The 26,815-nt window shown below is 54.6% G+C and overlaps 1 protein-coding gene across 2 annotated transcripts in view; it reads right to left on the bottom strand.

Annotated features, from left to right (window-relative positions):
- Window positions 1-20,355: 20,355 nt before the first annotated feature.
- Window positions 20,356-26,815, bottom strand: part of LINGO1 (leucine rich repeat and Ig domain containing 1) — a 178,736-nt gene continuing 172,276 nt past the window's right edge. For both annotated transcript variants that reach the window (XM_029236258.1, XM_029236257.1), the window contains one exon: window positions 20,356-23,211. In XM_029236258.1, the coding sequence (XP_029092091.1) occupies window positions 21,355-23,199 (1,845 nt within the window). In that variant the 5' untranslated portion in view covers window positions 23,200-23,211 and the 3' untranslated portion in view covers window positions 20,356-21,354. The remainder of the gene's footprint in view (window positions 23,212-26,815) is intronic.

Here is a 26,815-nt window from a genome sequence, read left to right as displayed (position 1 = left end):
TGCTGTAAGCGGAAAATACATAACAGACTTCAGAAACTTGGAACCATAAAAGAATGTAAAATAGCTCAATAATTTTTAATACTGATTACGCCTTGAAATGATAATATTTTCGACACATTGGGTTAAGTATATTTTAAAATTCATCTCACCTGTTTCTTTTTTTTCTTTTCTTTTTAATGTGGTTACTAGAAATTTTAAATTCCACGTGTGGCCTTTCACTTGTGGCTCATGTTATATGTCTGTCGGCCAATGTTAGTCTAAGGGCAGGTTTCCAGACCTCCCTAAACACAGAGCTGCCTGTACAGGAGGACTGGGGACTCTGAAGTGTTGAGCATGTGAGCCCTGGAAGGAGTTTCAGCCTCTCACCTAAAAGCAGGCTCTGGGCTTGTGGAGGAGCACTGTGGCAGGTGTGGGATCTCCCCAGCAGGGGCACTGAGGTCTCTGCTGGCTCCTGCACAGAGTCCACGCCCTCCAAGGCAGTCCTTAACAGCAAGGTCCCAACACCAGTGCCCTTAGTGCTTAAGGGCTCTGGAGCAAGCACCGTGGGTTCAAATCCTAGCTCTGCCATCAACTAGCTGCTGACGATGGGTGCTCTGTGCCTCAGTTTCCTCATCTTAAAATGGAATTAACATTAGTACCTCCCTCATGGCTTTGTTTTGAGGATTGAAAGGGCTGACACACGTAAAGCAGTCAGAATAGCATACGGCACATAGTAAGTGCTCAGCACACAGCAGTCAGGGGTGTCAGAGCCCTGGCCTGGGTCCCTCAGAGGAGAGAGGAGACAGGAGGTGGCTGGATGGGTCCAGCCAGGCTTGAAGCGCAGTTCTGCATTGGCCTCCCTCTCCTCAGTTTCCCTGCTGTCATGTGAGGGTAACCAGAACCCTGATGACCCAGGCTGGCGACAGAGGTCAGTGAACACGCACTTTCCTCCTGATCCCCTTGTCCTTCAGGTGCCCCGCCACCTCCTCCAGAAAGCATGTGTGGAAAACTGGAGTCCCACTCTGGTCTGACCGGCTGGGGAAGGTGACCTTGAGGCCTGGCAGGGTGGGAGCAGGCCAGGCTGGTGAGGGGCTAATAGCTGGAGGACTCAGGAGCCTCAATTCTGCCAGTCCCTTGGAAAGCCTGGTCTTAACACCGCTGGAAATTCTTAAGCTGGGATTTCAGTTTAATTACATATTGATTAAAGGGAACAAAGGCACAGAGGCTCCAGGGACCAGGCTCAGGGAGTGCCTGATGGAACTTCAATCCTGCTTATTTCCTGTCTCCCACTCTCTTAGAGGCTCAGAGCTCTCTCCGCGGAGGAGGCTTGGCCTTCTGTGAGCTCTGCGGGCAACAAAGACCCTGCCATGAACAGAGCGGCAGCAGGTGGGCCTTGGCTACGCAGTGCTGGCTGGGGTTGCTTCCCTGCCTTAGCTCCCAGCAATACCATCTACCCACCACCCCCCAAACCCAGTCAGGTCCGGAAAAGTCCTGTCCAAGGTCACACCCAAGGCCAGAGGAGGCAGATCTGGTGCTTGAACCTGGGTCTTTCCCTGGAAGGCCCTGGGTGGCATGGAGACCTGCTCTGTCTGCCAGGCTCACCACAACTCCACACGGAAAGGTACCCAAAGACAGTCTTATTCAAGAACTATTTACTGAGCACCTACTCTACGCAGGTTCTGTGCTAGGCACTGGGAAGTGAGTCTGCTATGGTCTCTGTCCTTCTTCATGGACCTTTGGCCTGATCTTGGGAACCAGGCATGGTCTTCCTATGGAGATGGCATCTGGCCTGAGGCTTAGAGGACAAGAAGAAGTAGCCAACCAAAGGTGGGGAGGGAGGCAGAGAATGGGAAAAGCGTTCCAAGCAGAAGGAACAGCATGTGTGAAGACTAAGAAGCAAAGGGGGCATTTTGGTGGGCCAGAGCCAGCTAGATCACAGCGTGTGAGGCAGGACATGGTAGGCGTAAACTGGAGGCCTGAGCTGGACCCATCTCGTGAGGCCAGTGGTGGACAGTGGGGCTTTACATCTTCCCCACCCTTTCCCCAGCAGTGCAGTCTGAGGGACTGAACTCAGCTCAAGGGAATGGAGTTGCCATACTATTTCCTCATCAGTGTTTGGCTCAGGGAGGGGTGTGTGACCCACTTCAGGCCAATGAGACTTGACAGGAGGCCCACCTACTTCTAGGCTTCATGTTTTGTGAGCCAGTACATTTCTCTATGGTTTAAGCCAGTACGAGCTTGATATTTGTTATTAGCAGCAGAAAGCATATACCAGTGTAGACCACCATAAGGACTTTGGACTTTACCTTAAGAGCGATGGGGAGCCACTGAAGAATTTTAACATTTAAAATATTTTGTTTTTAAAAATATCACTCAGGGTGCAAAGTCGAGAAGGGAGGAGGAGTGAAATCAGAGACCCCAGCTGGGAGGAACAGGCTGCTTGGGGAGGGAATGAGCTTCCCATCAGGGTAGTGAGTAAGCAGGGGCTGGACTGCCATCTGTCGAGGGCAAGAGTTGGGCATGATGATACCTCTTAGTTCTTGTCTGCTGATAAGATCCGACAGTGCTACAGACGGCCTCCCTACTTCCTGCTTCCCTGGGAATTACGAGATCCTTGGCCTGAGTAAAATTCCCAGACTTAGGAGCAGCCCAGGAGCCCAAGGCACTCCTAACCAGCACTCCCTATCCCCCTTCCCTGCTTTATGGTCCTCCATGGCACTTATCACCTTCAAATATCTGTGATATTTTATTTATTTACCTTGTTTATTGCCTGTTTCTCCTGTAGACCTCCATGCTGTCCAATCTGGTGGCCACTGGCCACATGTGACTCTTTGATCACTTGAGATGTGGAGAGTCCGAACTGAGATATGCCATTGGTATAAAATATACACCAGACGTTGAAGACTTAGTATGAAAAAAAGAATGTAAAATGTCTAATCAATTAAAAAATATCGATTACATGTAGAAATGATAATATTGTGGATATATTTGCTTAAGTAAGCTATATTATTAAAATGAATTTCATCTGTTTCCTTTTACTTTGTTAAATGCAGCTAGTAAAATTTTAACTCACGTGACACGCATTATTTTTCTGTTGGACAGCGTTATACTAGCAAACTATGGCCTGTGGGCCAAATTCAGCCAGTAGCCTGTTTCTGTGCAGCCCATGAACCAAGAATGTTACATTCTTAAAGGATTGTCAGAAAGCAAACAAAGACGAACATGCAGCAGAGTCTGTATGAGGCCCACAAAGCATAAGATATTTACTTCTAGCTGTTTACAGAAAATGCCTACACTAGACTATAAGATTGACAAAGGCAGGAACTTCTGTCCCCTTTGTTCTTCACCGTGTCCCCAATGCCTACAACAATAGGAGCACTGCCTGGCACACAGCTGGTGTTCCATAAGCATTTGATGAATGAATAAATGAATGAATGAATGAATGGTTGCCAAACCTTCTGTGGCTGCCTTTTGTTCCTACCCTGGATGCTGTCCCCTAACTGGCCTGGCGGCCGTCGAGAGCAGAGATGCGCCTTTTCTCATATAACCCACTACACAGCTCAACATGGGGCCCGTGGGTTGGGGGCAGGGGCAGGAACGACACACACGGAGTAGCGTGTGGCTTCCTCCCCTCCTTGTAGAGGTCAAAACCACCACTGTCCATTCCTGCTGCCAAGAGCCTTGAGGGCAGGAAAGATGGATGGCATTCACCCACCCCTTAAATCGGAGAAATCCAGATTCCTCTATGGAACAAGCTCGTGAAGGAAAGAGGGAATCAGCCTTGGCCTGGGGACGCTGGGGTTTGGATTATTTATTCTTCAGGGTTCAGTTCGTCTCCAAGGAGTCTGTTAGTGGGAGGCAACGTGACCCAGAGCACACAGAACTAGGCCCAGCAGAAACGAGGTTCTGCCTGCCCCGAGCAGGATGCTGTGGTTTTGACAGATTAGAAACTAGGACTTGGCAAAAACATCATGCTTTCATGCTTTAGAAAAAATTGGGTCTGGGGGATTTGTTTTTGGCTCCTTTGTGCTTTGCTTTTACATCCCTTGCAATAAAATTGCTCCTGACCATTTCCACCCAGCCAGCAAATGCAGTTAGAAAGGGGAAAGGATGTTGGTGGCTCCCCTTGTCCATAGACAACCCCGAGAGAAAAAAGAAAGAGTATATAGTATCTCCTTGCTGGGGCAGCAGAGATAATGATGTGAGAGCCCCAAGAGATGCTCAAACCATCCCTCAGAGGGGGTAGGCTTGCTCATGTGGGAAGCAGCACAATTTCATGGAAAGCGTAGACTTTGAAATCAGACCCACTTCCTAGTGGAGCATCACTTCATCCTCCTAGGCCTCCATTTCTCACTCTGTAGAATAGCTGATGGTAAGGGTTGCTGTGAGGATCAGAGTAGTGGTTGAGCAGAGTTCCCGGCACACAGAAGGCCCTCAATAAACAGCCGTTGTAATTGATTATCTTTGTTTAGGAGACAATTCCCTCATCAAGAGCCAGAGAAAGGAGAGGTCTAGACAGCTCCTACCTGCGTGGAGTGGCCAAGAAACCCTCTGGCCTGGAGATGCCCCACTGCAGCTCTTCTGGGAGCCAGGGGAGATGAGGGGTCACTAAGCACCAGAGTGAGAGCCGTTCTCCCGGCTGAAAGCCTCCCCACCCCCTCCCTCTCTCCCACCCACCACTTTTGTCCAGGCTCAGAAGCTCCTGGGATGTGGCAACAAGAGATTGGCAGCTTCCTGCTTTCCTTCCCTCTCTCCCTCCCTCCTTCCTTTGTCATTTGTTACATGGGCTATAATCAAGGAGGAAAAATCTGTAAAAATTAAGTGATTCTGAAGGGGCTGAACAGGGACCGCGGGGGTGGGGGTAGGGAAGGGATTGGAGGGAGGCTGTGCCCTTCCTTCTTCTCAAAGGCCTTTTGGAGAAAGGATGCCAGAGGAAGCACCTGCTGTGTACCAAGCCCTAGGTGAGACAGAGCTGGACTAGGCCTCACTCAAGAGGATGGTAGCCTGGTGGGGATGACAGACACCTAAATAGACAACAACACTGCCAATGACAGCAGGAGGCTGGGCCCCTGTCCTGACTTCTGTTCTCTTCTTGACTTGCTGAGGAACAAGCCCTCCAGGACTATTCCTCTTGGGGAAAGTAGAGCTTCTTTTAAATTTGTCCAAAATGTAAGCTCCCTTATGGGTGGTTCCTTGAGGTGGGCCCGGAGAGAGACCACCCAACCCAGCCTGGGTTGGGATGGTCAGGGAAGCCTTCCTGGTGCTGGTAACATTGGCACAGGGCTTTGTAGGCTGCTCGGGAGGTTAGCAGCCTGGGAGAAGGTAGAGTTGAATTTTTAGTCAGAAGGAACAGCATGGTGAAGGCTGGAGACAGGTTGGTGCCCAGTGTGTGAAGGGAACAAGGGGGTGCAGGTGTGTGTAAGTACATGAATCTGGGGACAGGGCAGGTCAGGCAGCCTGGAACACAAGAGCTTGGGAATCTTGGCCTGTGTGTGATGGAAGCCATCTGAGAGGGCATTTATGCCCCAATTTACAGGTGAGGGTCTTTTAAATTGAGACCTTGCCCAAGTTCCCCAGACCGCGGGCTGGGCTTGGAGGGCAGGCGCCGACCTCTGCTTGCCTCTGATAACAGTGTTAATGACTCTAATTCACTTTGGTCCATTAATGAGTCTTTATTGAGCAGAAGCAGGCGCCAGGATTGTGGAAGCGTGAGCTACCATGTGGGTCCTCCAGAGCCCTGCTCCCAGGGAAGATGGCCATCTGAGCCTCCCTGGACAACCGTCTCGTAGGCCAAGATATCACCTCCTGCTCCGTCACCACCCCTGGGCTGCAGGGCCCCCCAATGTCCCTCCTGGCTAGTGAAGCCTTCATTCAGGGAGTAGATGGCAGACAAGGAGGCAGGCTGTCACTGTAATACTTTGTGACCTAGCCTCAGCCTGGTCCCTCTTAGGGTCCAACCTAGGCCTGGAGGTTGTGGTGGGGGCTTGTGTGGCAGGATTGGCCCAGGTGATGCAAGTGTGTCTTTCCACCTGGAGGAAGGGTGCAAAGGCAGCCATAGCAGCAGCCAGAGGAAGAAGGGAGTCAGCCTGGCACCCAGAATGAGTCCCCTGGCCAGCGGCCCCCCCTTCAGCTCGCAGTGTGGGCTGGCAAGAGGTAAGGTGGGGCTGTTGGTGGGTTCCCTGAAAGAGGCCTAGGAACTCAGGCAGACAGGCAGGGTCCTAGAGCACAGGAGAACCCTAGCCAGAAAGCACCACCTCAGCTCAGCCTATAATAGGAATGAATCATGCATATGCATGAGACCTCATGACTATTCATATTAGGGAGAAGCCTAAATGCTCCCAGGTTCTGACTCAGGTGGGCTTGGGACGGGGCAGGGGTCTCTGGCTCCACCATCCCTGTGACCCTAGGACCCTGGCTTATGTGGCTGACAGCTGTTGGAGCAGCTGGAGCAGGAACCCCAGTTCCTATCTTGGTTCTACTCCTGTCTCTCCCTATGACACAGAGCAAATCACTGCCCTGCCTTAGGCCTCAGCTATCCCATCTGCAGAATGGGAATAAGTCTCAGCTCAAATACCTCCAGGGGTTGTGCTGAAGGTCAAATCCAGGCAATAGCCATCACGTGGATTGGATTCCCCTGGAAGTTTAAGAAGGGTCTTTAAGAGTCAGAGGTTGCCCAAGATTTTCAGTCAAGGTCTCAGAGAAGCAGTGCTGCATATTAACTCCTCTCACAAACTCAAAAACTGTGGCCCAGAAAGGTAGAGAGACTTGACCAAGGTTACACTAGTGGATTCTAAGCCCTGCGGCCTGGTCCTTGCCCTGGTCAACTTTAGGACACTAGGCAGGGCTGCTCTCCCCAACCTAGGCACCTACGCTGTTTCCTGTCACTTCACCGGGGCTTTCTGAGCCATTTGTTCTTTTGTCTGTATGTCGGGTGGCCTGCAAGTGGGGCTGGCGTCTGCCTGTGAGTGTAAAACTGACAAGAGGCGCTGGCAGAGTGTGGTAACTGTCAGCAGAGCAGCCGCCTGTGAAATTAACATGATATCGAAAGCGTCAATGTTTGTTTACTGGAAATATCTGGACAGGATGCAAAGCAGGCCTGCAGCTGCTGCCTCGAGGGTGAGGGTGAGGGTCACCCCTCCTGTCCCTCCTCACCAGCTACTAGGTCCTGCTAGCACAATCAGTTGAGCCCCTAGTTGAGACTCCCACTCTCTTCTTGACTTGCTGAGCAACAAGCTCTCAGGGAGAAAGTGTGGCTTCATTTAAGGCTATCCAAAAGTAATCTCCCTCATGTGCCAGGGTTCCAGTGGTGGTGTGTCCTGGATCTGGTGAATGAGGATGAGTCCTTGTTCTCCAGAGCAGCCCTCCCCAAGCCCCAGCTGATTGGGCCAGGTTGAGGTCACCTGACTAAAATGTGGCCAATCACAGGATGTCTTGTGGGAATTTGCAATCAGGGCACAGAGACGACGTTAGCAGCAGGGAATTGAGATTGGAGATTGCGTTGGCTGCAGGCAGGGGCTACCATCTTGGGGTGGTCAAGCCCAGCTAAGCACATGCTGACGAGTGAGGGAAAAGCTTGGTTTGCAGAGAGGAGGGGGAGAAGAGAGCGGATATACAGAGGGGAGAAGAGATGAGAGACCTCCTAGCTCCTGAGAGAGACAGACACAGATGGTTTTCATCTCGGGATAGGGAAGCCTGGTAGTTCATTGTGCAATTGTGTTTCTTCAAATTTCTCTGTAACCTTACATTCAAAGGCACTTTTGGGAGAAAGGGCAGAAATCCACTGAAACTGGCCCTAAGACAGAGACTGACTCTAGGACTTGAGGTGACAAGAAACAGACCCTCAGATAAAGTGTGGAATTAGCTGGGAAGGAGTGAAGGGGGTGTCAGTAACCCATAGCAAATGGTAGCAAACCTGCTAATTATGCTGTGCCCATAGTCATTGGGACCCAGACCTGGGGCCCACTAAGAGCCAGGCTCAAGGAACCACAGGAAAAAAGTAGAATCAGGGACATGCCCTACAGCTTGCCTCTGCTTCTCTCTGCATCCTCTGTGAATTGGAAACATGGCTCTTGGTAGCTCCCAGGCTCACATTTCCCAGCCTCAACTCCAGAGAAAAACCAATATTGGTATTCTCTGTTTCCAAGTTCAAATATCCTAGAAAAGGGCTCTGATTAGCCAGACTTGGGGCAGGTACATACCAATTTCTTGTCCACTCACACTAACAAGGAGCGGTGGGTTGGGTATAGGTTAGCCCAGCTTGGGTTGGGTACCCTCCCCTAGGCCGGGGCATGTCCAGGGGGTGGGTTCCATAAGAAGACAGCAGTTCCTAGTCACACCACAAGGTTGGAGGTGTGGGCACCTCACACAAAGCAGGCAGAACAACTGATACCCCACTCCATTCTTTAAACACAGAGATCTGGGGGCATCAGGCCTGCTCCCGTCACCTACTTCTCTCCAGAGGATACAGGTTGGTATCTACTGATGGCAGCTATGCAGTGTTGGGCTGAAAGCTTTTTTCTTCTTCCCCCTTTGCTACATGGAAGTTTCATGGCACTTGAGCTGATTTCCCAACCCCTGCCCCAACCCTCATGACTGCATGCCAGGTGCAAGGATAGGTGGTAAATTACCATTTAGCCCAGTGTCCCCAACTTGATCAGTGACAAGAATCAGCAGAGCACCTTCCCAGACATTTGGATTCAGTTTGGCTGGACTGGGCCTGGGAATCAGAATTCTGACATTATCTTATCTGGAGGATGACTTGGGAATCACTGATTTAGGCCATGGAGGGTGAAAGTCTCACCTGGCCTAAAATGAGACCAAAGTAGGGGGACAGATGGCACCCACAGTGTGGACTCAGCCCTGGGAAGTCTTTTAAGTGGTGGTCTGCACCTTGGTTGCACATTAGAATCGTCTGGGGAACTCTTGAGAATCCTATTACTCAGGCAGCACCCCAGACCAATGAAATCAGGATCTCGGGGAGTGGGAGTTAAATAGCAGTTCTGTTTTGTTCTGTTTTTAAAGGTCCCCTGGTGATTTCAGTGTGCAGCCAGGGTTGAGAACCACACTGATCTAGAGAAAGCCACACTTTCACTTCACTCACACTCATACTTACAGACCCCAACCCACCCACAGCCTAGAAGAGGTGGCCTTCCCTATCTCCTGGCCCTGCCTCGGCTGATGGGACAAAGGGTAGACACCTCACGTAATCCCGGCAGATCACAGTTTCTCTTCAGAATTTAGAATTGAACACGAAGGCTGAGTTGCCATGGGGAGCTGAGGTTGTCCTCTTAGGGGAGCTGGGCTCAGACACCCCCTGACTGGGCAGCAGAGGAGGGGACAGGTGACCTGAGCCGCTGGACAGCCAGAGGCCGAGCCAAGAGAGGAGAGAAGAAGCTTCCTGTGATGGGCTTCCCTGAGACTAGATCCTTGCAGCAATCCCCTTGTTAGAGAACATCTTTATACGGGCTTCTGTTCGTTGCAGTGCGGTCAAATCGTTTTGGATACTGACAGCACTGGAAGCTCAAACTTACCCCAGCCCAAGAGCCCCACATCTCCCTGCAGCCTCCACCGTTCTGCCCTGGAGGGCCCAGTGAGGGGCAGCAGGCTGGCGCCTACTGGGCACATTCCACAAGCCAGCTACTTTCCACCAGCTTTGTCTCTAAGCTTCCCAACACGCCTGCAAGGTGGGAATGATTATCACCGTTTTATGGAGCAGTGCAGTGTTGTGCCCCAGGCTGCCAGGCTGATCAGTGTGGAGCAGAGACATAAAGCTGGGTGTGCCAAACCGCTTCCAGTGTATCTCCCCGGAAGCCAATTATGCAAAGCAGGGCAGAGTGGAGGTCCTGCTGCGAAAGGGGGTGGGGCTGCTGCTTGCCTGGGAGGAGGGGGGCTGACCATTTGAAAACAACCCCACTGCGGCCTAGGCCCTGGGACATACACGGGCATGCTCAGAAGCTGGGAGCTGTGATTACTCTCATCATCCCTGTCACTGTTGTCACACAGGCTACAGAGTGCTTTGTGAACCACAGCCCCCCTCTTACCCCATCTGGTGTGATTCCTCATAACGCCTGGTACCTGTAGCTCTGATCACACTTTTAAAATGTGTATTATCTGAGTGATTGGCTAGTTGGAGTCTGTCTCCCCCACCAGACTTGAAGTTCCCCAAGGGCAGGAACTTTCCTCATAATATCCCTGGTGCCTAGCCCAGTGCCTGCTGAGAGGAGGTGCTCAATAAATATGTGGAAGGGAGGGAGTGCTCAAAAGCAAGAATTATGACTCCATTTTCTAGATGGGGAAAGTGAAACCCAGAAGGGGAAACCAAGTGACCAGGGTCAGACAGGGAGCAACCGCTAAGCTGGGCTAGGACCTGACCCAGAGCAGGGGGTAGAGGCCCAAGAAGTGAGATTTCAGGACGGCTGTAGGCATAAGTAATCCTGGACAAATGCATAACTACACACTGAGTGTGGGATGAGAAAGTGGTGATAAGGCCCTGAGTGAACCCCTTCCTGCGACTGAGGCTTCCCCTCTCTGACAGGGAACCACCACCCCTTCCAGCACGAGCAGGTGGAATGAGCAGTGGCAGCTCTCCCAGAGGCTGAGAACCATAGGCCCGACCCAGAGTGAGCAGTAGGTGGGCCACGAACTGGAGAAGCTGAAAGGCCTGCAGAACCTCACTACAGGGCCCATTAGAAACCATGCTTGCTTTTAATGTTCCTAAAGAAAGAGAGAAAAGTGGGATTGTCCGCTCTATAGGGTAAAAGACAATTATGACTGGTTTTCACCATGGGCTCTTAATTCCTACCCTGATGAGACAAGTCTCCCTCTTGGACAGGGCACCTGGTATTGGAACGGGTCTGGCTGTGCGTCAGGGACAAACCCTCCATTGCTCACCACCTGTGAGTCTCCTGGTCCAGGGCCCCATGCTTGTTCTGAATGTTCTGAGTGAAGGCTGGGGGCAGGAAGCCGTATTGAGAAGGTGGCATTATATATAACGGGGAGTCCATAAGAATAATAATAGTAGAAGCAAACATTGATCGGTCACTTGCTCCATGCCAGACACTATTCGAAGTGCTTTGCAGGCATGATATAATTTAATCCTCATAAGTTACATGGGCAAACTGCCCAAAGGCACACAGCTGGTATGTGGCAGAGCCAAGATTTAGACCCAGGTCATCTGGCTCCAGATCCCATGCTCTTAACTTCCTACACTCGGCCCCTTTGACAGGACTTCATCTCTTGGTATGCTTTGTGTTTCAATGTGATTCAAATATTTAGGGTATGATTTTGCCTAATCCCACTGTTGGCAGGCCCTAGGCCAGGGCATTGATTCAGAAGGGGGTGGGGGAGAGGGCGGGGTGGTGGTGATGAGGAAAAGACTATTTGGGGAAGTGACCTATACCATGAGTTGAAGGTTGGCAGAAAAAAGAAGTGGGCGTGTGTGTGTGTGTGTGTGTGTGTGTGTGTGTGTGTGAGATGGGGGAAGAGGGAGGTGGGGGGTAGGGAGCATCCCAAGCAGAGGCAAGAACATGTGGGGAGGTCTGGAGGGGAAGGACCTTGGGCATTTCAGGAAAAGGAGGTCAGGGCAAGCTCTTCAGAACCCTCTGGAGAGAGGAGGCCATACTGGGTCATAAAGGCCCCCCCGGAGTCTTTGAGCCAGGTCCCTTCACAAACCTCGTGGGGTGGGCCCCACAAGGCGCTACTGGCCAGGGCTGACCTGCCGCGCCCATCCAGGGGGACCAGCGTCTCTGGGATTTATTTCGGGCTCGTTATCTGGGCGCCTCTGAAGAACCCCTACCATTCCTGCCCTCAGCCTAACCCTGCCTTCTAACCCTGTAAAGGAAGAGGGCCGGGGCACAAGGGTCCGGAGTCGGGGAGGGGGATAAAGGGAGGTTCCCTTGGCCACGCTCCTCCTGGCCGGCCCCTCCCAGCCCTTAGCCGGGCACCTCCGCTGGTCTCCTAGGAGATAGCGCCCGGTGTGCTCTCATTGGCCAGCCGCGTCTCGGAAGGCGGGAGCAAGGTTCCCGGCTGCTGTCCGCACGTGCACGTGTGTGAGCGGGCTCACGTGTGTGTGCAGGGTGCGGGAGCATTGAGCACAGGGCTGGTCTGGGCACGCTGTGATCCCAGGAAGGAGGGAAGCCGCGGTATGGGAGGCGGGGTGTGGACCCTTGGGAGGACCCAGATGGTCAGAGCTTGGTTGGGGGTGGCTTATCCAAGGTGCGCCTGTGAGCTGCGGGAGGGGGCTGTTCTGTAGATCTGTGCTTTAGTTTGAGTGCTCGGGTGAGAGGATCCAGTGTGGTATACCAGTGTGAACAGCTATTATCTGTACCAAAGTGTACACTGAGAATGCCTGCTTGCATAGGTGAAAAGGTTTGTGTGTGGACACATACATTGCTGCCTGTGTGGGAGAATGTGTGAGGCTGTATAAATACGAGCTCTTCTATGTGCACGTGTGCCCACTGGAGTGTGTGTGCATGTGCGTGCATGGGTAGCAGAGAGGTGTGCATACTCATGTGTGCATGCTCTGCCTCTGCTGCTCCCACACCTCAGATCTTTCCTCCATAGACTCTGAGATGTGTCACTCTCATGCTCAAGCACCCACCATAGCTCCCCATTGCCCCATGGCACCCTACAGAACACCCACCTCAGCTTCCCCAGCCCCTCACACTCAAGTTGCCCTCCCTCCCACAGGAGCACCGAGAGCCAACAGGAGCGGGGATTCTGTCCCTGGTGCAGGGGAGGCTTCAAGGGCAGGGGTGAAGAGTTCAAAGCAGATTTTCTTAAACCTAAGCCAGGGGAACGGGAGCTGAGGGCCTTAGGAGCCTTGGAAAGCTGGGACCTGCCTTTTGTCTCCCCTATTTTCTCTCTCTACACGAATGGTAACCTTCCCTTAGGCCCCCACTGCCTGTGGGACACTGGACTCCACAGCTGTGGGGTGCTTACCAGGTGTTATTCCCTCATCTACCTCCCCACCCCATCCTCCCCTGCCTGCAAGTGTGTTTGGGAAACTTTCTTTCGTGCGGGAGGGCTAGAGGCCAGCTGGAGCGCCCAGCTGGGACCTGGGAACCCATCATAGCCTTTCCAGCTCTGGGCCTCACCACAAAACAATCCTCCCATCTACCCCACACTTTCAGCAGTCCTGTCTGCGTCTGGGCAACTACAGGAGCCCATCAACCTTGCAGTGTCCCTAACCCTTCCAGCTGCCCCGCAGGACAAAGGAAACAGCTGTTCTCCTGACTCCCGGCCAGCCAGGTGGCAGCCAGTGGCCAGGCAGTCCTGCTTGGCACTTCTGGTTGAAGGGCCTTCCACCAGTCCTACTTCTATGCTGGTGGCTCTACCTGGACTCACCATGGGGCAGAGGATCTTGTCCCACTCCTCATGGGCCATCCTGCCTAGCTGAGCCCTTGGGGCCCACCTGGTCCAACCCTAGCTGTGCAGAGAGGGGAAGTGAGGCAGAGGGGCAGGGACTCACCCCAAGTGGCAGAAGATTGGCAGGCTCCCTGAGGAGGACACAGGAAGACTCCAGAAAGGTGACCTCCAGGGTATGTGTGGGGAGGGGGCTGCTCTGATGACTGGGCCTCTGGGGGCTTTGGCTGTCCCGGCTCCAGACTGAGAAGCATCTGAGGAAGGTTGAGGTGGCCTGAGGCTGCCAGGGCCGGGGGCAGGTGGATGGGCCAGCAGGCCCCTTGGGCCTCTGTACCAGGTGACTGAGCAATTGGTATCAAGCATGGCGAGGGGGATTTATGGGCCCAGGCCAGGGCTGGGCAGTAAACGTCGTTGTGCTAGAGAGGCTGTAACTCTACTTTGCTTCAGCAGCGGTGTGGGGGCAGGGAAACGAGACGGGAACACCGCTGAGTTCTGGGGTGAACCCCGAAGCTGGAAGGGAGTAGGGAGACCCAGTTGGTGTAGTCCTCCCTCAGGCACCTGGGAGGGTCGGCCCAGAAACGCTCAGGGACCGGTGCAAGGTCACACAAAGAAGTGTGTTCCCCTCCCAGTGCTCGGCGCTGGACAGAGCCCAGGAGACAGGCACACGGACAGCCTCACTCTGACCCAGCTCTGTGCTACCGGGGGCGGGGGCAGACGAACTCCCCTTCCCACCCAGGGCTGCTCCCTGTGCCCTTGGCGTGTCCTGAAAGAGGCTCTGGCGCTGACAGGAAATGGAAGGGACAAGGGTTTATTGTGCCTGTGTCTCTCCTCTTTACGACACTATATATTTTAACGAGCTATGTAAATGTCTGCTAGTTGGAGAGCAAAGTCAGGGCCCCCAGCTGCCCCCCTCCTCTGGGGCTGGGTGCCCCCTGGGGCCAGCCTGACCTTGTGTTTCCTATGGGAAAGCTTTCTGGATGCTACAGTGGTTGCCTCCCTGTCACCACATCCCAGTTCAGCTGAGTCAGAGCTGGTGCTACTACTGATTCATTTTGTGACCTTGGACCTGTCACTCCCCCTCTCTGAATCTCAGTTTCCTCATCATCAAAACGGGAGCACACACTGGGCATTGTGTGCGTTCTGAGGTGCCACGCCTCAGCTGTGCAACTTCGCACAGTGACTCAGCCTCTCTGAGACCCGTGTTTCTCATCATCAAAACAGGGAGACGGGGCTTCCCTGGTGGTGCAGTGGTTGAGAGTCTGCCTGCCAATGCAGGGGACGCGGGTTCGTGCCCTGGTCCGGGAAGATCCCACATGCCGCGGAGCGGCTGGGCCCGTGAGCCATGGCCGCTGAGCCTGCGCGTCCGGAGCCTGTGCTCCACAACGGGAGAGACCACAGCAGTGAGAGGCCCACATACCGCAAAAAAAAAAAAAAACAAAAAAAAAAACAGGGAGACAGTCATGCTGATCACTGCTTTGGGCTCAGCTTTGGACACTGGGGCCTGGGAATGGTGGACCATTGGGAGGGTCCGCAGTCCTCTCACCTGCCTGGCTTTCTCTTTCCTCCACCTCCAGCTTTACCTCCAGCTTCCTCCTCCTCCTCTGTTCCTCCAGAACATCCTGTTGCTCCATCCCCAGGATTGGCTGTCTCCATGGTGGTGTGTCTCAGCCCAGGCTGGGAGTGAGGGGGTGTGGGACAGGGTGGAGCTGGTGGGGGGTACAGGGACAGCATGCTCTGGTTCCTGCTGGGGTCACATCCAGGGCATGAACTGGCATGGGGGTTGGGGTGTGAAGGAACTGGGAGAGGAGGAGTTTGGGGCTGAGATACTGGGGCATCCCTCAGTCTCCGTGGCCCCCAAGTCCCCAGCCTAGCCTTCCCAGACAACAGAAATCACCTGGCCTGGGCTGGGGTATAGGATGAGCCATAATAGGTTTATGGGGAGGCTGTAAATCCCTTCACAGACTAAGCAATCAGTTCCTTCAGGCAGTCAGAGCCAGGGCTTAGTTACATGGCCACTGTTCTCAGACCCCTGCCCCATAGTCCCCAGTTGCCTGGCAGGTACCAGGGCCCAATTGCCAGGTCCTTAGAACAGGCTGCTGGGCCTTGTGTATATCACGCTCTGATCTCAGGGCTCCACAGAGATGCCAGGTAGACCGGGAGCCAAGAGGGGAGAATTGATTAGCAGAAGCTTTGATTGTGACCCCCACCCGTGCACTCACCCACCTGTGCCAAAGCACACTCTCCATCGCTGACTCATTCCCATCCCACAAAGGAAGGAGGCCGCAGGAGGTGATGGGACCATGCCCACTCCACAGCTGAGAAGCCTGAGCCTAGAGTGGCTCAAAGTAGAGACCAGTCTGGTGCTTTTTTTTGCCATGAAGTACTGGTGCCCTGAGTATGGATCCTGGCTTCGTCACCTACCTGGCGGTGAGCCCCAGGCAACCACTTCTCCTCCCTGAGCCTCAGCGTTCTCATCCAAAAGGAAGCACATGAGAACATCCTTGTGATAGGATTAAATAAGAGAATGTGGGTAAAGTGTCTGGCCTGGTCCTGGCACAGCCCTTGATAAACAACAGCTGTTACTATTATTGCTATATTAACCCTGGTGCCACCTGCCTCCTGCTTCTACTTGAAAGGACACTGCACCAGGGGCAGCAAACTTGGGCTCAAGTCCTGGCTCTTACTTACCACCTGTAGGTCATCTGTAGCCCTGTCACCATCACTCTCTAAGTCCCCTACTCCTGGGTAAACTGTAGAGGCCTGTTCACAAATGAATAGCTCCTGAAAGAAAAAAGGCCCTGTGGAGGTTCCTATGGAGGGTGACTTCCAACAGCGGCTGCATCGACCCTCGCATCGATGTGACTTTGCAGCTCCTCCCACCCAGAGCTGGGTCTGACCTCCCTCACCTGAATCTAGGTGGGCCTGTGACTTGCCTTGACCAATAGAATGCAGCAAACGTAAAGCTGTGGGACTTCCTGGCCTAGGCCTCAAGAGACCTGGCATCTTCCGTTTCGCCCTTCTTGGAGCGCTGAGCTACCATAAAGAAGTCCAGCTAGCCTACTTAGAGAGACCACGTGAAAAGAGAGAAGCCTGCTGTCCTCCAGCCCTTCCAGCCTCCCCAGCTCAGGTGACAGACACAGCCAGAAGCGGTCCCGGATCTTTCAGCCCCAGTCAGTTCTCCCCAGCTAACACCAGGCAGAGCAGAGATGAGCGGACCTTATCAAGCCTGCCCAGATTATGAGCAAACAATAAATGGTTGCTGTTGTTTTAAACCACTAAGTTTTGGGGTGGTTGTCATGCAGCAACAGATAACTGATACAGTCCTTTAGTCCTTTCTGTACCATCTTTACTTAGACTTGGCCTGGATGGGTGGAGCTCCTTGGCATCAGTTGTTTGGACGGGAGATGAGCACCTGACTTAGAGGCAGCACATCCATTGGCTGACAGGTGGCCAATCAGATTGTTTTTCCTCTGGAGACTATGAATGAAAAGATCAGAGATCCTAGCCAGCCAGAATATGAAGGCAGCTGAAGCTGGGGTTTTGGAATGGGAGCTGAGGACGACTTTCAGCCCTATGCAGGCTGTCCTGTCATCAAAGGACACCAAACTGGGGAGAGGAGCAGGAAAGCTGATAGACCATGGAACCAGGTTCTGTGAGGGCCCAAATAAGTCACTTAACTCCTGTTGGTCTGCTCTGACCTTGCTCCTTATACCTCACTTCAGGCCCTGAAAGGCTCAAGGTCCCCCAGGACTCCTAATACTTGCCAGGGGTCTACACTGCTCCTCTGACCCCCTCTCCTTTGCTCCCTGTGACCTCCATCCCCCGAAACACACACAGGTTGTGGCCTTGTCCTCCAGGGCCCCAGGGCATGGCCACTCTATTTCCATCCTGGGCAGTCAGGGCTGATAGCCTAGAGTCTGCTGCCATCCAACCCACACAGCCCCAAGGCCTTTCGTGGCAAACCAGAGGGTATGACCAGGTTTGGTTTCTGCCCCAACCCCACTGGAGTTCCAGCTCTTTGCGATTCCCCATTATGTTCCCCACGCAGTTCCACAATGATGTCATGATAATAACAGTGGTCACTGTTGTACACCAAACAGGTGCCACACCTGAGATGGTGTTTGAACCAGGGTCTGCCTAACTCCAAAGTCCATGTCCCATCCACCACTCTGCTGTGTGACTCTAGGCAGGTTACCTCCCCTCTCTGAGCTTCAGATTCACACTTCTGACGGATAAGCCGGGGGGGTCATGGTGTTTTCTGCTCCCTCTAGTACTTACCCTGCTGGATGCTATCCTTGGCCCAGTCCACTTGCTTGTCCAAGGGTAGGCTCCCAGTCTTATCACCCTTTCTCTTTAAGGTATGCTGTATCCTGAAGGAACAGGCCTGGAGGCTGCCTCTGGTCTTGGTCTTCTGGAAAGCAGGCTAAACTCTCAGGATTCAGTATCTTGCCTTTTCCCCAGTAGCTTGGACCCAGGCTGAAAGGTGAGCAGAGAAGCCAGCTCCCTACAGGGCTTGACGTGGCAGGACACCCTGACTCCACAACCCCATTGGGTCTGAGGCAGACTGCAGTCATGTGGTGAGTAGTATCTGTGCCTTCTCTTTCTCTGTCGGAGGCTGCCAGGCCATGGAGAAAGTAACCTCTCCAGTCTGACTTTCCACGCTATTCCCCCTTAAATCTGCCAGGATTCTTAGCAGTTGAGTTCATTACCCTCTTCTATAGATGAAGGTCCCACAGTTAGGAAGGGGCAGCATTAAAACCCAAGCTGCCTAGCTCCCAGCTTGGGCTTTTCCTGGGGCCCAGGTTCTTTGCCTTGGGCCAACCCAGCCCCCTGACCCGGGGTTCCCACATCCCCGTGAACTGACTCTCTCACCCATCTGAAAACAACCTCACAATTTTCTTCTGTACTGAATTTCCTCAGGAGTCCTGTTCCTTCCCAGTAGCCGGGAAGATATTGGCCCTGCTCTTACTAGAACCTCGTAAAGCCCGAGGGATCCCGGCATCCCAGATGGGTTAAGTAATAATCCCATGGGCTGCCTTCTGCGTGAGGTTGGTGCCCACCAGGGCATCCAGGGCTGTGGCGATGGAGAGCCTGTGCTCTGGTCTCTCTCTGGAGATGGGCAGGCCTGTCGAGTTCTTGAAGCCTCATGCGATGCCACTGGCCTCTTGTTGCATACAAACCACCCCCATGTCCAAGGACTCCTCTCCCTGCTCTTGAGGTCCCCAAAGTTGTCTCCTGCCAGATGGGGGTCCCCAGGCCTGGCCCTGAGAAGCCCTGAGCCAGGCTTAGAAGTCTGCGGCTCTGGAATTTCCAGGCCCTGGTCCCGTCACTTAGAAGCTGCGTGACCTTGGCTAAGCTACCACCCTCTCTGCTACTGGCTCTGCATCTCAGTTGGACCCAACGGTAATCATCACCACCACCACTGGTAGAGGGTTTACTGAGTGCCAGGCACTACATCAACCAACAAATACACCTATGCTCCCTCATTTTACCTCCTAATGGCCAAAAGTCTTAAGATCATCTTCATGTTACAGATGAGAAGACCGAGGCTCAGAGGGGTTAAGAAACAGTCCCAAACAGCTAGAAAGTGCTAGAACAGGACCTCAAACTCAGACCTGACCTCAGACCTCAGGGTCTTATCATCACTAGTCTAGGCTGCCCCCCGACCCCGGGACCAGCAACCTTTTCCACATCAAAATTCTAGGATCCTGTTTCTTCCCAGGATAAAACCACAGTTCAGAGGGCTTGAGGCTTCCCCAGAACCAGGGACAGTCTGGGGTGGTGGTTGGGAGATGAGGGCAAGTGTACACAGACTGCCTGGAGCAGAGCAGGCTCCTGGGTACATCTGTAAACGGAATGAGTGAATGAGTGAATGAATGAATGAGTGCCAACTCCATGCCAGACTCTGCTCACCCTGCCATCCCACCAGAGGCTTGGTTTAGAAGTTGCTAGGCATGCAGCTACCCAGTTCATGCCAGCATGGGTGGGGGGGGTGAGCCCCAGGAGGAGCCCTGATTGGAGGAGCTTCATTCTTGAAGTTTCTTGCTGCTGAGGGCTGACTTCCCTATTGCATCCCCCAACTCCCAAGTTCAGCTAAGTTTGTACCCATGGGTTCCTGCATTGCTGGATTCTCCCCTAGCCTGAGGGTTAATGGGCAGCAGGGTCACCCTGGGCCCACTGTGGGGCTGAATCCAAGGAGTTCCTGAGTAGAAAGAGGAAACTTGCAGGGGTGAAGCCAAGCTTTCCTGAACCTGGTGCCCCCACCTGTCTTACAGAGATGGAGGGTGAGCACATGGTCTGCTGGCTGAGCTACGGCCCCAGATTCTAGAGCCCATGGATTCCGGAAAAGTTACAAGCTGACCTGTCTGGCTCTTCACACTTCTATCATCACTCAGAGCATCCCTTTCCAGGGTTGAGTTTGGAGCATCTAGGTTTGGTGAGAATGAACAGGGCCACTTCTGACTCTCCTGGTCAGCTCACCTGCAGGTGGCTCCCAATCCCAAACCCAGAGCCCTTCAAAGCCCAGGGGAGGCTCAGAGTAAAGCCTGGTGGAAGATGGGGCATGACTGGGTTTGTGACCTGGGTCTGGGCAGTCCTAAGGGCAGCCCCAGAACTGCCTTCCTAGCCCCAAAGACTGGGGACTCTACATGGGAAGTGGCATACAGTAGGCACTTGATAAATGCTTATGGCTAGAAGGCTTGGAGAGATCTGGTGTTCCCAATCCCCGGGCAGGTCCAGGTCAAAGCTGCAAGGGGCTTCTGCCTGGGGGGACCCCACACCAGAGGTGGTGGAAGCGATGATGCTCATGAGCCTTGGGACTCCTCGGGGGGTCTAGAGCCCTGGCCATCCAGGAAATGCTTGTGGTCACCGCCAGGCAGCTGTCCTGGGAGAAGCCTCTGGAAGTCCCTGGAGGCGGCCTTCCCCTGGCATGCCCCCAACCCTGACACCATGGAGATCCCTTAGGAGCCCCACCACCCACAGTGAGATAATAATGACCATAATGAGAACAGTCACCCACACATGTGCACAGCACTTTACAGGTTACAAAGTGTTTCACAAACATCATCTCATCAATTCCTCACAACAGCCCTGTGAGGTAGGCAGGGCGGGGAGTAGCGTTTCCGTTTATACAGAGGTGGAGACTGAGGCCCAGAGAGGGTCATTGACCTGTTCGAGGCCACACAGCAAGTCAGCAGCAAAGCTGGGACCAGAGTTAGGCCTCGGCCCCTGGCTCTCTTCACTGACCGTGCTGTCCTCCAGGAGGACCCCAGCCCCTGTCCAGAGTCTCAGCCACACCCGAGCCAGGCCCCGCCCCCTGGCAGTAGTGCTGCCTGGCAGCTCAGCAGACAGGCCCTCATCCCCATTGGGCAGCCCTGTCCCCTCCACCCGCTCTCTGCAAACGGCCAGCCCAGAGCTGGGCCCAGACCCACCACCAAACCTGCTCCTGGCGACTGCCCTGGCCGGGTGGGCAGGCAAGTGGGGCTGGAACCTCCTTCCCTGTTTTCCTGAGTGATCCCTCCCCACAGGGGAAGAGAAGAGAAAGGAGGAAGAGGAGGAAGAGAAAAACAAGAAACTGAGTTGGAAGAGGGCCCTGGAGCAATCAGGACGTCAAAAGTTTGCATTCCGACTAGCTATAGGAAATAGTTTTTTTTTTTTCTCTTTTTATTATTTCAAGTTTTCATAAAAATCCATAATTACTGAAACCCAAGTTACAGAGGAAGTTCGTAACCTTTTTATTGAATTATTGACTGTGCCGTGTCAGCTTCCGACTCCAGTCTGTCAACGTGTGCCCCTGTGCAGGTGGGGTCCCCAGACCTGGACTTCTGAGGTCCTGGTAGAAAGGGGGCAGGCGGTGAGGGCCAGCGGGGGCAGCAGGGGACGGCGTGGGAGGGAGAAAAAGAGTGTGTGTGGAAGGGCTGGGAGGAGGTGGGAAGGACTGGAGAGCGAGCGGATGGCGGCCAGGTCCCTTCCCCTGCCCGGCACGCCCCAGGGTCCCCGCCCCCCGCCCCGGCCTCATATCATCTTCATATTGAACTTGCGAGGTGCGTCGGCGGAGCTGATGCCTGCGTCCGACTTGCGGGGCACATACTCAATCTCGATGTTGTGCTTGGTGTTGCCCTTGCCCCGGCTCCAGAGAAACAGCAGCACCAGACAGAAGAGGACGACGCCCAAGAAAGAGATAAAGCCCATGGTGGTGGCGATGATGAGGGTCTTGATGTCGAAGGGGAAAGGCACGGTGGCGCGGGTGCTGTTGGCCTCTCCCTCGCCCGGCTGGTTGGAGATGAAGGCGAAGGTCTTGTTGGGCTGATGGGGCCAGTCGGGCGAGTAGCTGCGCACGTGCAGGTGGGCAGGCATGGAATCGTTGCCGCCCGCGTTGGCCGCGATGCACAGGTAAGTGCCGTTGTCCTGTACCTGGGCGTAGCGCACCTCCAGCGTGCCATCGGGGAAGACCGTGAGCCGCCCGTTGCTCTTGGCCGAGACCAGGTGCTTGCGGGGCGAGAGCCAGAGGATGGCGGGCGGCGGGTCGCCATCTGCCCGGCACACAAACTGCACTGTGTGGCCCTCATCCACAAACACCTGCTGGGCCTTGCGGTCCCGGATGCGGGCACGGCGGCAGGTGAAGTAGTTGGGCAGGAGCACATCAGGGAAGTCCTTGAACTCCTTGCCCTGGACGAACTCGGGCGTGGCACACGTGGGCTGCTGCCGGTTGAAGTTGAGCCGCCAGCGGCGCCGGAACACCCACAGGAGCCGGCAGTCGCAGGCCAGTGGGTTGGAGTCCAGGATGAGCGTCTCCAGGTTGCCCACCGAGTGGAAGGCCGACTCCTCCAGTGTGGTCAGCTGGTTGCCGGAGACATTGAGCACGCGCAGGTAGTTGAGGCCGCGGAAGGCGTAGGGCTCCACCACGGCCAGCTGCCCACCCACCAGCTGGATCTCCTGCAGCCTTAGCAGCTCATGCAACATGGAGCCCTCAATGGTGTTGATGGGGTTGTAGGAGAGGTTGAGGAAGCGGAGATAGACCAGGTGGCGCACCGCCAGGTAGGGCACAGCAGTCAGGTTGCAGTGCGTGATAGACAGGGACGTCAGGTTGAGGCCGTAGAGACAGTTGGGAGTCATGGTGTCCAAGTAGGGCCAGTGAGAGATCTCCAAGACCTTGAGCCGGTACAACCTCTTGAAGGAATAGTCCCGGATGGCATTGATGTTGAGGTGCCGGAGCCGCAGGACGATGAGACCGTGCAGGTGGGACAGCGCCTCGGTGGGGATGGAGGTCAGGTTGCATTTCTCCAGCGTCAGCTGCTCCAGGCTGTTGAGGCCGCTGAAGGCTCGGTGGGAGATGTAGACGAGGTCGTTGTCGCCGACTTCCAGTGACTTGAGGTTGTACAGGTCCTGGAACATGTAGTCCAGCAGGATGACGATCTTGTTCTCGCTGATGTCCAGCTTGGTCAGGTTACTGAGGCCGGTGAAGACGCCCAGGGGGATGAGCTTCAGGCGGTTGCTGCGGAGCCCCAGCGTCCGGAGGTTGAAGAGGTTGTTGAAGGCACCAGGCTCCACGGCGCTCACGATGTTCTCATTGAGCTCCAGCTCCTCCAGGTGCGGGAAGCTGGCAAACTCGTCCTGGTTGAGCGTTTTGATGCGGTTCTTGCCCAGGTCCAGCAGGCGGGTCTCAGTGGGGATGCCCTCAGGCACCGCCACAAAGCGCTTGCGGTGGCAGAGCACAGCGCGGTCCTGGGCGGAGCACTCGCAGCGGGGCGGGCAGCCTGTGGCTGAGCCTGACAGCACCGAGCCCAGCACCAGCAGGAGGATGGGCTGCCAGCAGGCCAGGAGGGGGCTGGGCATGCTCCTCACGCCCCCCGCCAGCATCCTCTCGCTCACCTGTGGCCAGAAGCAAGCACAGGACAGAGGGGGCGGTTAGAGGGCAGTGTCTGCTGGACCCCCGCCCAGAGCCCGCTGTGCCCTCTGCCCTCCTGCCCTGTCAGGATGTCCCTGACACACAGAGAGAGGCAGGGGTCCAGAGTGGCATATGACACCTGCCTGGGACCCCACAGTGAGGTCCAGATGCCCAGGCCAGAGGGCCTCCTGCCACCCCATGCTGCTTCCTCCTTGCCCCTTACCCCACCCAGAGCCCTCCTGAAGGACCCTCCGGCATCCCTGGGATCCAGGGGGATCATGGAAGGGGCAGGGTCACTTCAGATGAGCCTGGTGTTGGCACCCTAGGCTGCATCCACCTCCTTTCCATTTTACATTTTACAGACAATGCAGCTCCAGGCATGCACCTCACACCCCACCTGGCACCCTGAGCCTCAGCTTCCCCTGGTGTTCATCAGGGATAAAGCGAGACCTGTTGAGTTGCCTTCAGGGCTCACAGAGGGAATCAAAGGGGCTCAAAGGCTGAGGCCTCTAGGAATAGCCAGCAGAGAGCACGTCTGGGCCCCAGCATGCCAGGCAAGGGCTTCTGAGGCTGCTGGGGCCCACCCTCTCAGAACTTCAGCCTGAGCATCCCCAGGCACAGACACCACGGCTCCCTCTCCATCAACACTGTGCTGAGCTCGAAGCCCAAGAATCTTGGGCAACCAGCATACCCAGTGGTTCCCGCCAGTGTTTGTGTCACTGCTCCCCAGTGGGGTTTCTGGATCAGTGGAGGGTACCCCCTTCCAGAAAGCCAGGACCCAGCCGTAGTGCCTCCCTGGGGAATCTTTCCAACTCTACCCTTCGTCTGGGTCCCCATGGTGACCCACCCAGGCTCCTGAGCCCAGGCCCCTGCTATTCTTTCCTCCTGGAATGTCCCTTCCCCAGGTGTGTTGAAACCCCATCTTCAAGGCCATTGCTCTGAGAAGCTTTTTCTGATCCCCAGTTGGAAGTGTACTCCCCTTCAAAGACTCCCCCCAGGCTTCATCCGTCTGTCTCTCCGGCTTCCAATCACCCTCCTCCTAGTACCAGGGTTCTGTGCAGCTGCTGGTCCGATGGGGGAGCAGTCAGACCCCCAAAGCCCAGGACGGCGCAGGCAGCCCTGGAGGTGCCGGTCCACACTGGGGCAATGGGGACATGAGGCTTGTTACAGCTGGGCCCTGAGGAACATGCAGGATTTGGGTGGTGATGACAAGGGAGACGGTGCCAGGATAGGGGTCCAGCCTGAGTACAGGCTGCAGGTGGTGTGAGCAAGGGGTGTGCGGGAGCTCGCCCCCCGATTACTGTCTCCTAGCCCGCATTCAGAGGCCACTTGCTCCCACTTCTGCTGGACTGCTCTTCTCTCCTCTATCTCTGTTCCACCCTATGGGAAACCGGCCCAGCAGGGTCCTTAGGGGGCTGGGAGGACTAGTCTGGACTCCTTCAAACTCCAGAGGCTGGACCAGATGGTCTCTGGGGGCCGAGCTGAAGCCCTTCTACTGCTAGTGGGGGTGAAGATCCATCCCACCCAGCCTGGCACCCTTGGGGCTCTGCTGCCGTCCACATAGCCCACACTCATGGCCCTGAGGGGACCTCACTGTAGGAAGGGGATGCCCAAGCTGGGAAGGTCCCATCTCTCTGCCCCAGCTCAGGCCCTTCTTCCACCCCTTCAGGCTCCTCCCCACACCTGCACACAGCCTCCACTTCCAAAGCTATAGTTCTTATCACCTGCACTTCAACCCTTATGGCAACTGGGGCTCGGAGAGCTTGTGGCTGCCCAAGGACACCCAGCCAGTTGAGGAGGTGGATTTGGGTCCAAGGCTCTGGTCTGTCGGACTTCAATGACAATGCTCCAGCGGTCTCCCAGGACTGACGGGCACTCCCCGGTTGTTGATCGACTGAGTGACTGATTAACTAGAGAGGGCTCCTGGTGTCACTGACATGTTATAGAATCTGCAAGGTTTTGTTATTCCCAAGGGCTCTGTCCACCACCACCCCCCCTTCCCCTCAGCCCCTCTCATCCTCTCTCCAGAGTTTTCTGTGGTTTGGCCTCCCCCACCCCACCCTCATCAGGCCATCTTCCACAAGTCACACATGCTCCAGTGACCCACCAGAAAAGCAAACATCCTGACAGGCAATCAATAAGTAATTGGGACGGCAGCTGGGGCTGGCACGGGTGTGAGCTTGGGGACCGGGAGAGGTAAATAGGACTTTTAGCACCCAGCTCACCCCTGCGCTGGGGCGTGGGGTAGGCTGATGGAGAGGGTGCTAAGGAATGAGAGAGGGGATAGCGAGTGCACAGGCTACCTTGAGATGTCGGTAAGACCCTCATACAGACAAGAATCTGGCATACGAAGATTCCACCCCCTTGTCTCAACCTACCCATCTACCTCCTCTCCCACCATTCCCCCCAGGGAAAACACCCAGGTATCCCAGCCTTGTCCAGCACATTCCTGGCTCTAAACCATCTAAACCTTTTGGAGATCTCTCCCAGACTCACTGCCCCAGCAGCCTTTGTGACCATCCATCCCAAAGGCCATCTCCTCCATGAGGCCACCCCTGATCTCCTCAGTCAGAAATTATCTCTTGCCCACAACTCTGAAGTACCTTAGATTTATTAGTAATGACATTATGTAACTGATGTATAGCACATCTCATTCTAAAAATGATTTGAGCCAATGACCAGAAAAATTACGTTACAAGATGATAAGAAGATAAAGCTGAAGAAGGCAAGCCAGTCAAGAAAGAAGGTCACAAAATCCTATATAATGATTAAAGGTGAGAGCTTCCTAGTGACCTGAGCAAAGAGGGAAATGTGCTCCAAAGCCTCAGCACTTGGCGCCTCTCCTGTGTCGTATGTTTAATCCTGGGTCAAACTCCCACAGGTACATTTCTCTCACCTGCTAGACAGTGAGGTGCCTGAGGGCAGGTGATGTATCTGCAGCCTCAGACCAAGGTGTGGCACGGAAAAGACTCAACTGAATGTTCTCTGACGGGAAGTGTGTGTGCGTGAGAGAGTTATTGCAGGGGCTGAAGTCACTCTGATGGAGCTGACCCTGGAGCAGGCCCACTGAGCAAAGAGAGACCTGGTGGATTCAAAATGTGTTGATAGAAAAGCTAGTCGGCATTGCCCTGTGTGGCAGGCCCGGCAGTTAGACCCCCAGAGCAATGGGCCATACTCCACGGGAGCAGGATAGCTCCAGAAGGGCACATCCTCCGAATTGCCTTTTACATGTGACTGTCCTGAAAGATGGGGAAACTGAGGCCCCTAGAGGGGCTTCCCAAGCTGGTTCAGCACACTGGGCCTGGTCTCCAGGTCGAACACCCCCACGGGGTCCCTGTCATCTAGGGATACTGGTAGGGTCGTGTCTGACGGGGTCACCAAAGCTGCTGAGTGAGCAACGTGCTGCTCCCGCCCTCCTGGCACCATTAATCCTGCTGGTTATTCCTGCAGTGGCCAAGGAGAAGTGTTTTCCGCATTTTAATCAGTGCTTTATTTTGGATCCTTGCCCCCTGAAGGGCTTCCCACAAGGGCAAGACTTTCAAAATCGGACCAATAAATACAAAGGAAATGAACATCGAAGGCTGGCTG

This window comes from Monodon monoceros, unplaced genomic scaffold, assembly GCF_005190385.1.
Source record: "Monodon monoceros isolate NGI ecotype Baffin Bay Population unplaced genomic scaffold, NGI_Narwhal_1 Super_Scaffold_21, whole genome shotgun sequence".
Taxonomy (NCBI): Eukaryota; Metazoa; Chordata; class Mammalia; order Artiodactyla; family Monodontidae; genus Monodon; species Monodon monoceros.
This window is presented reverse-complemented; position numbering and strand designations above follow the sequence as displayed.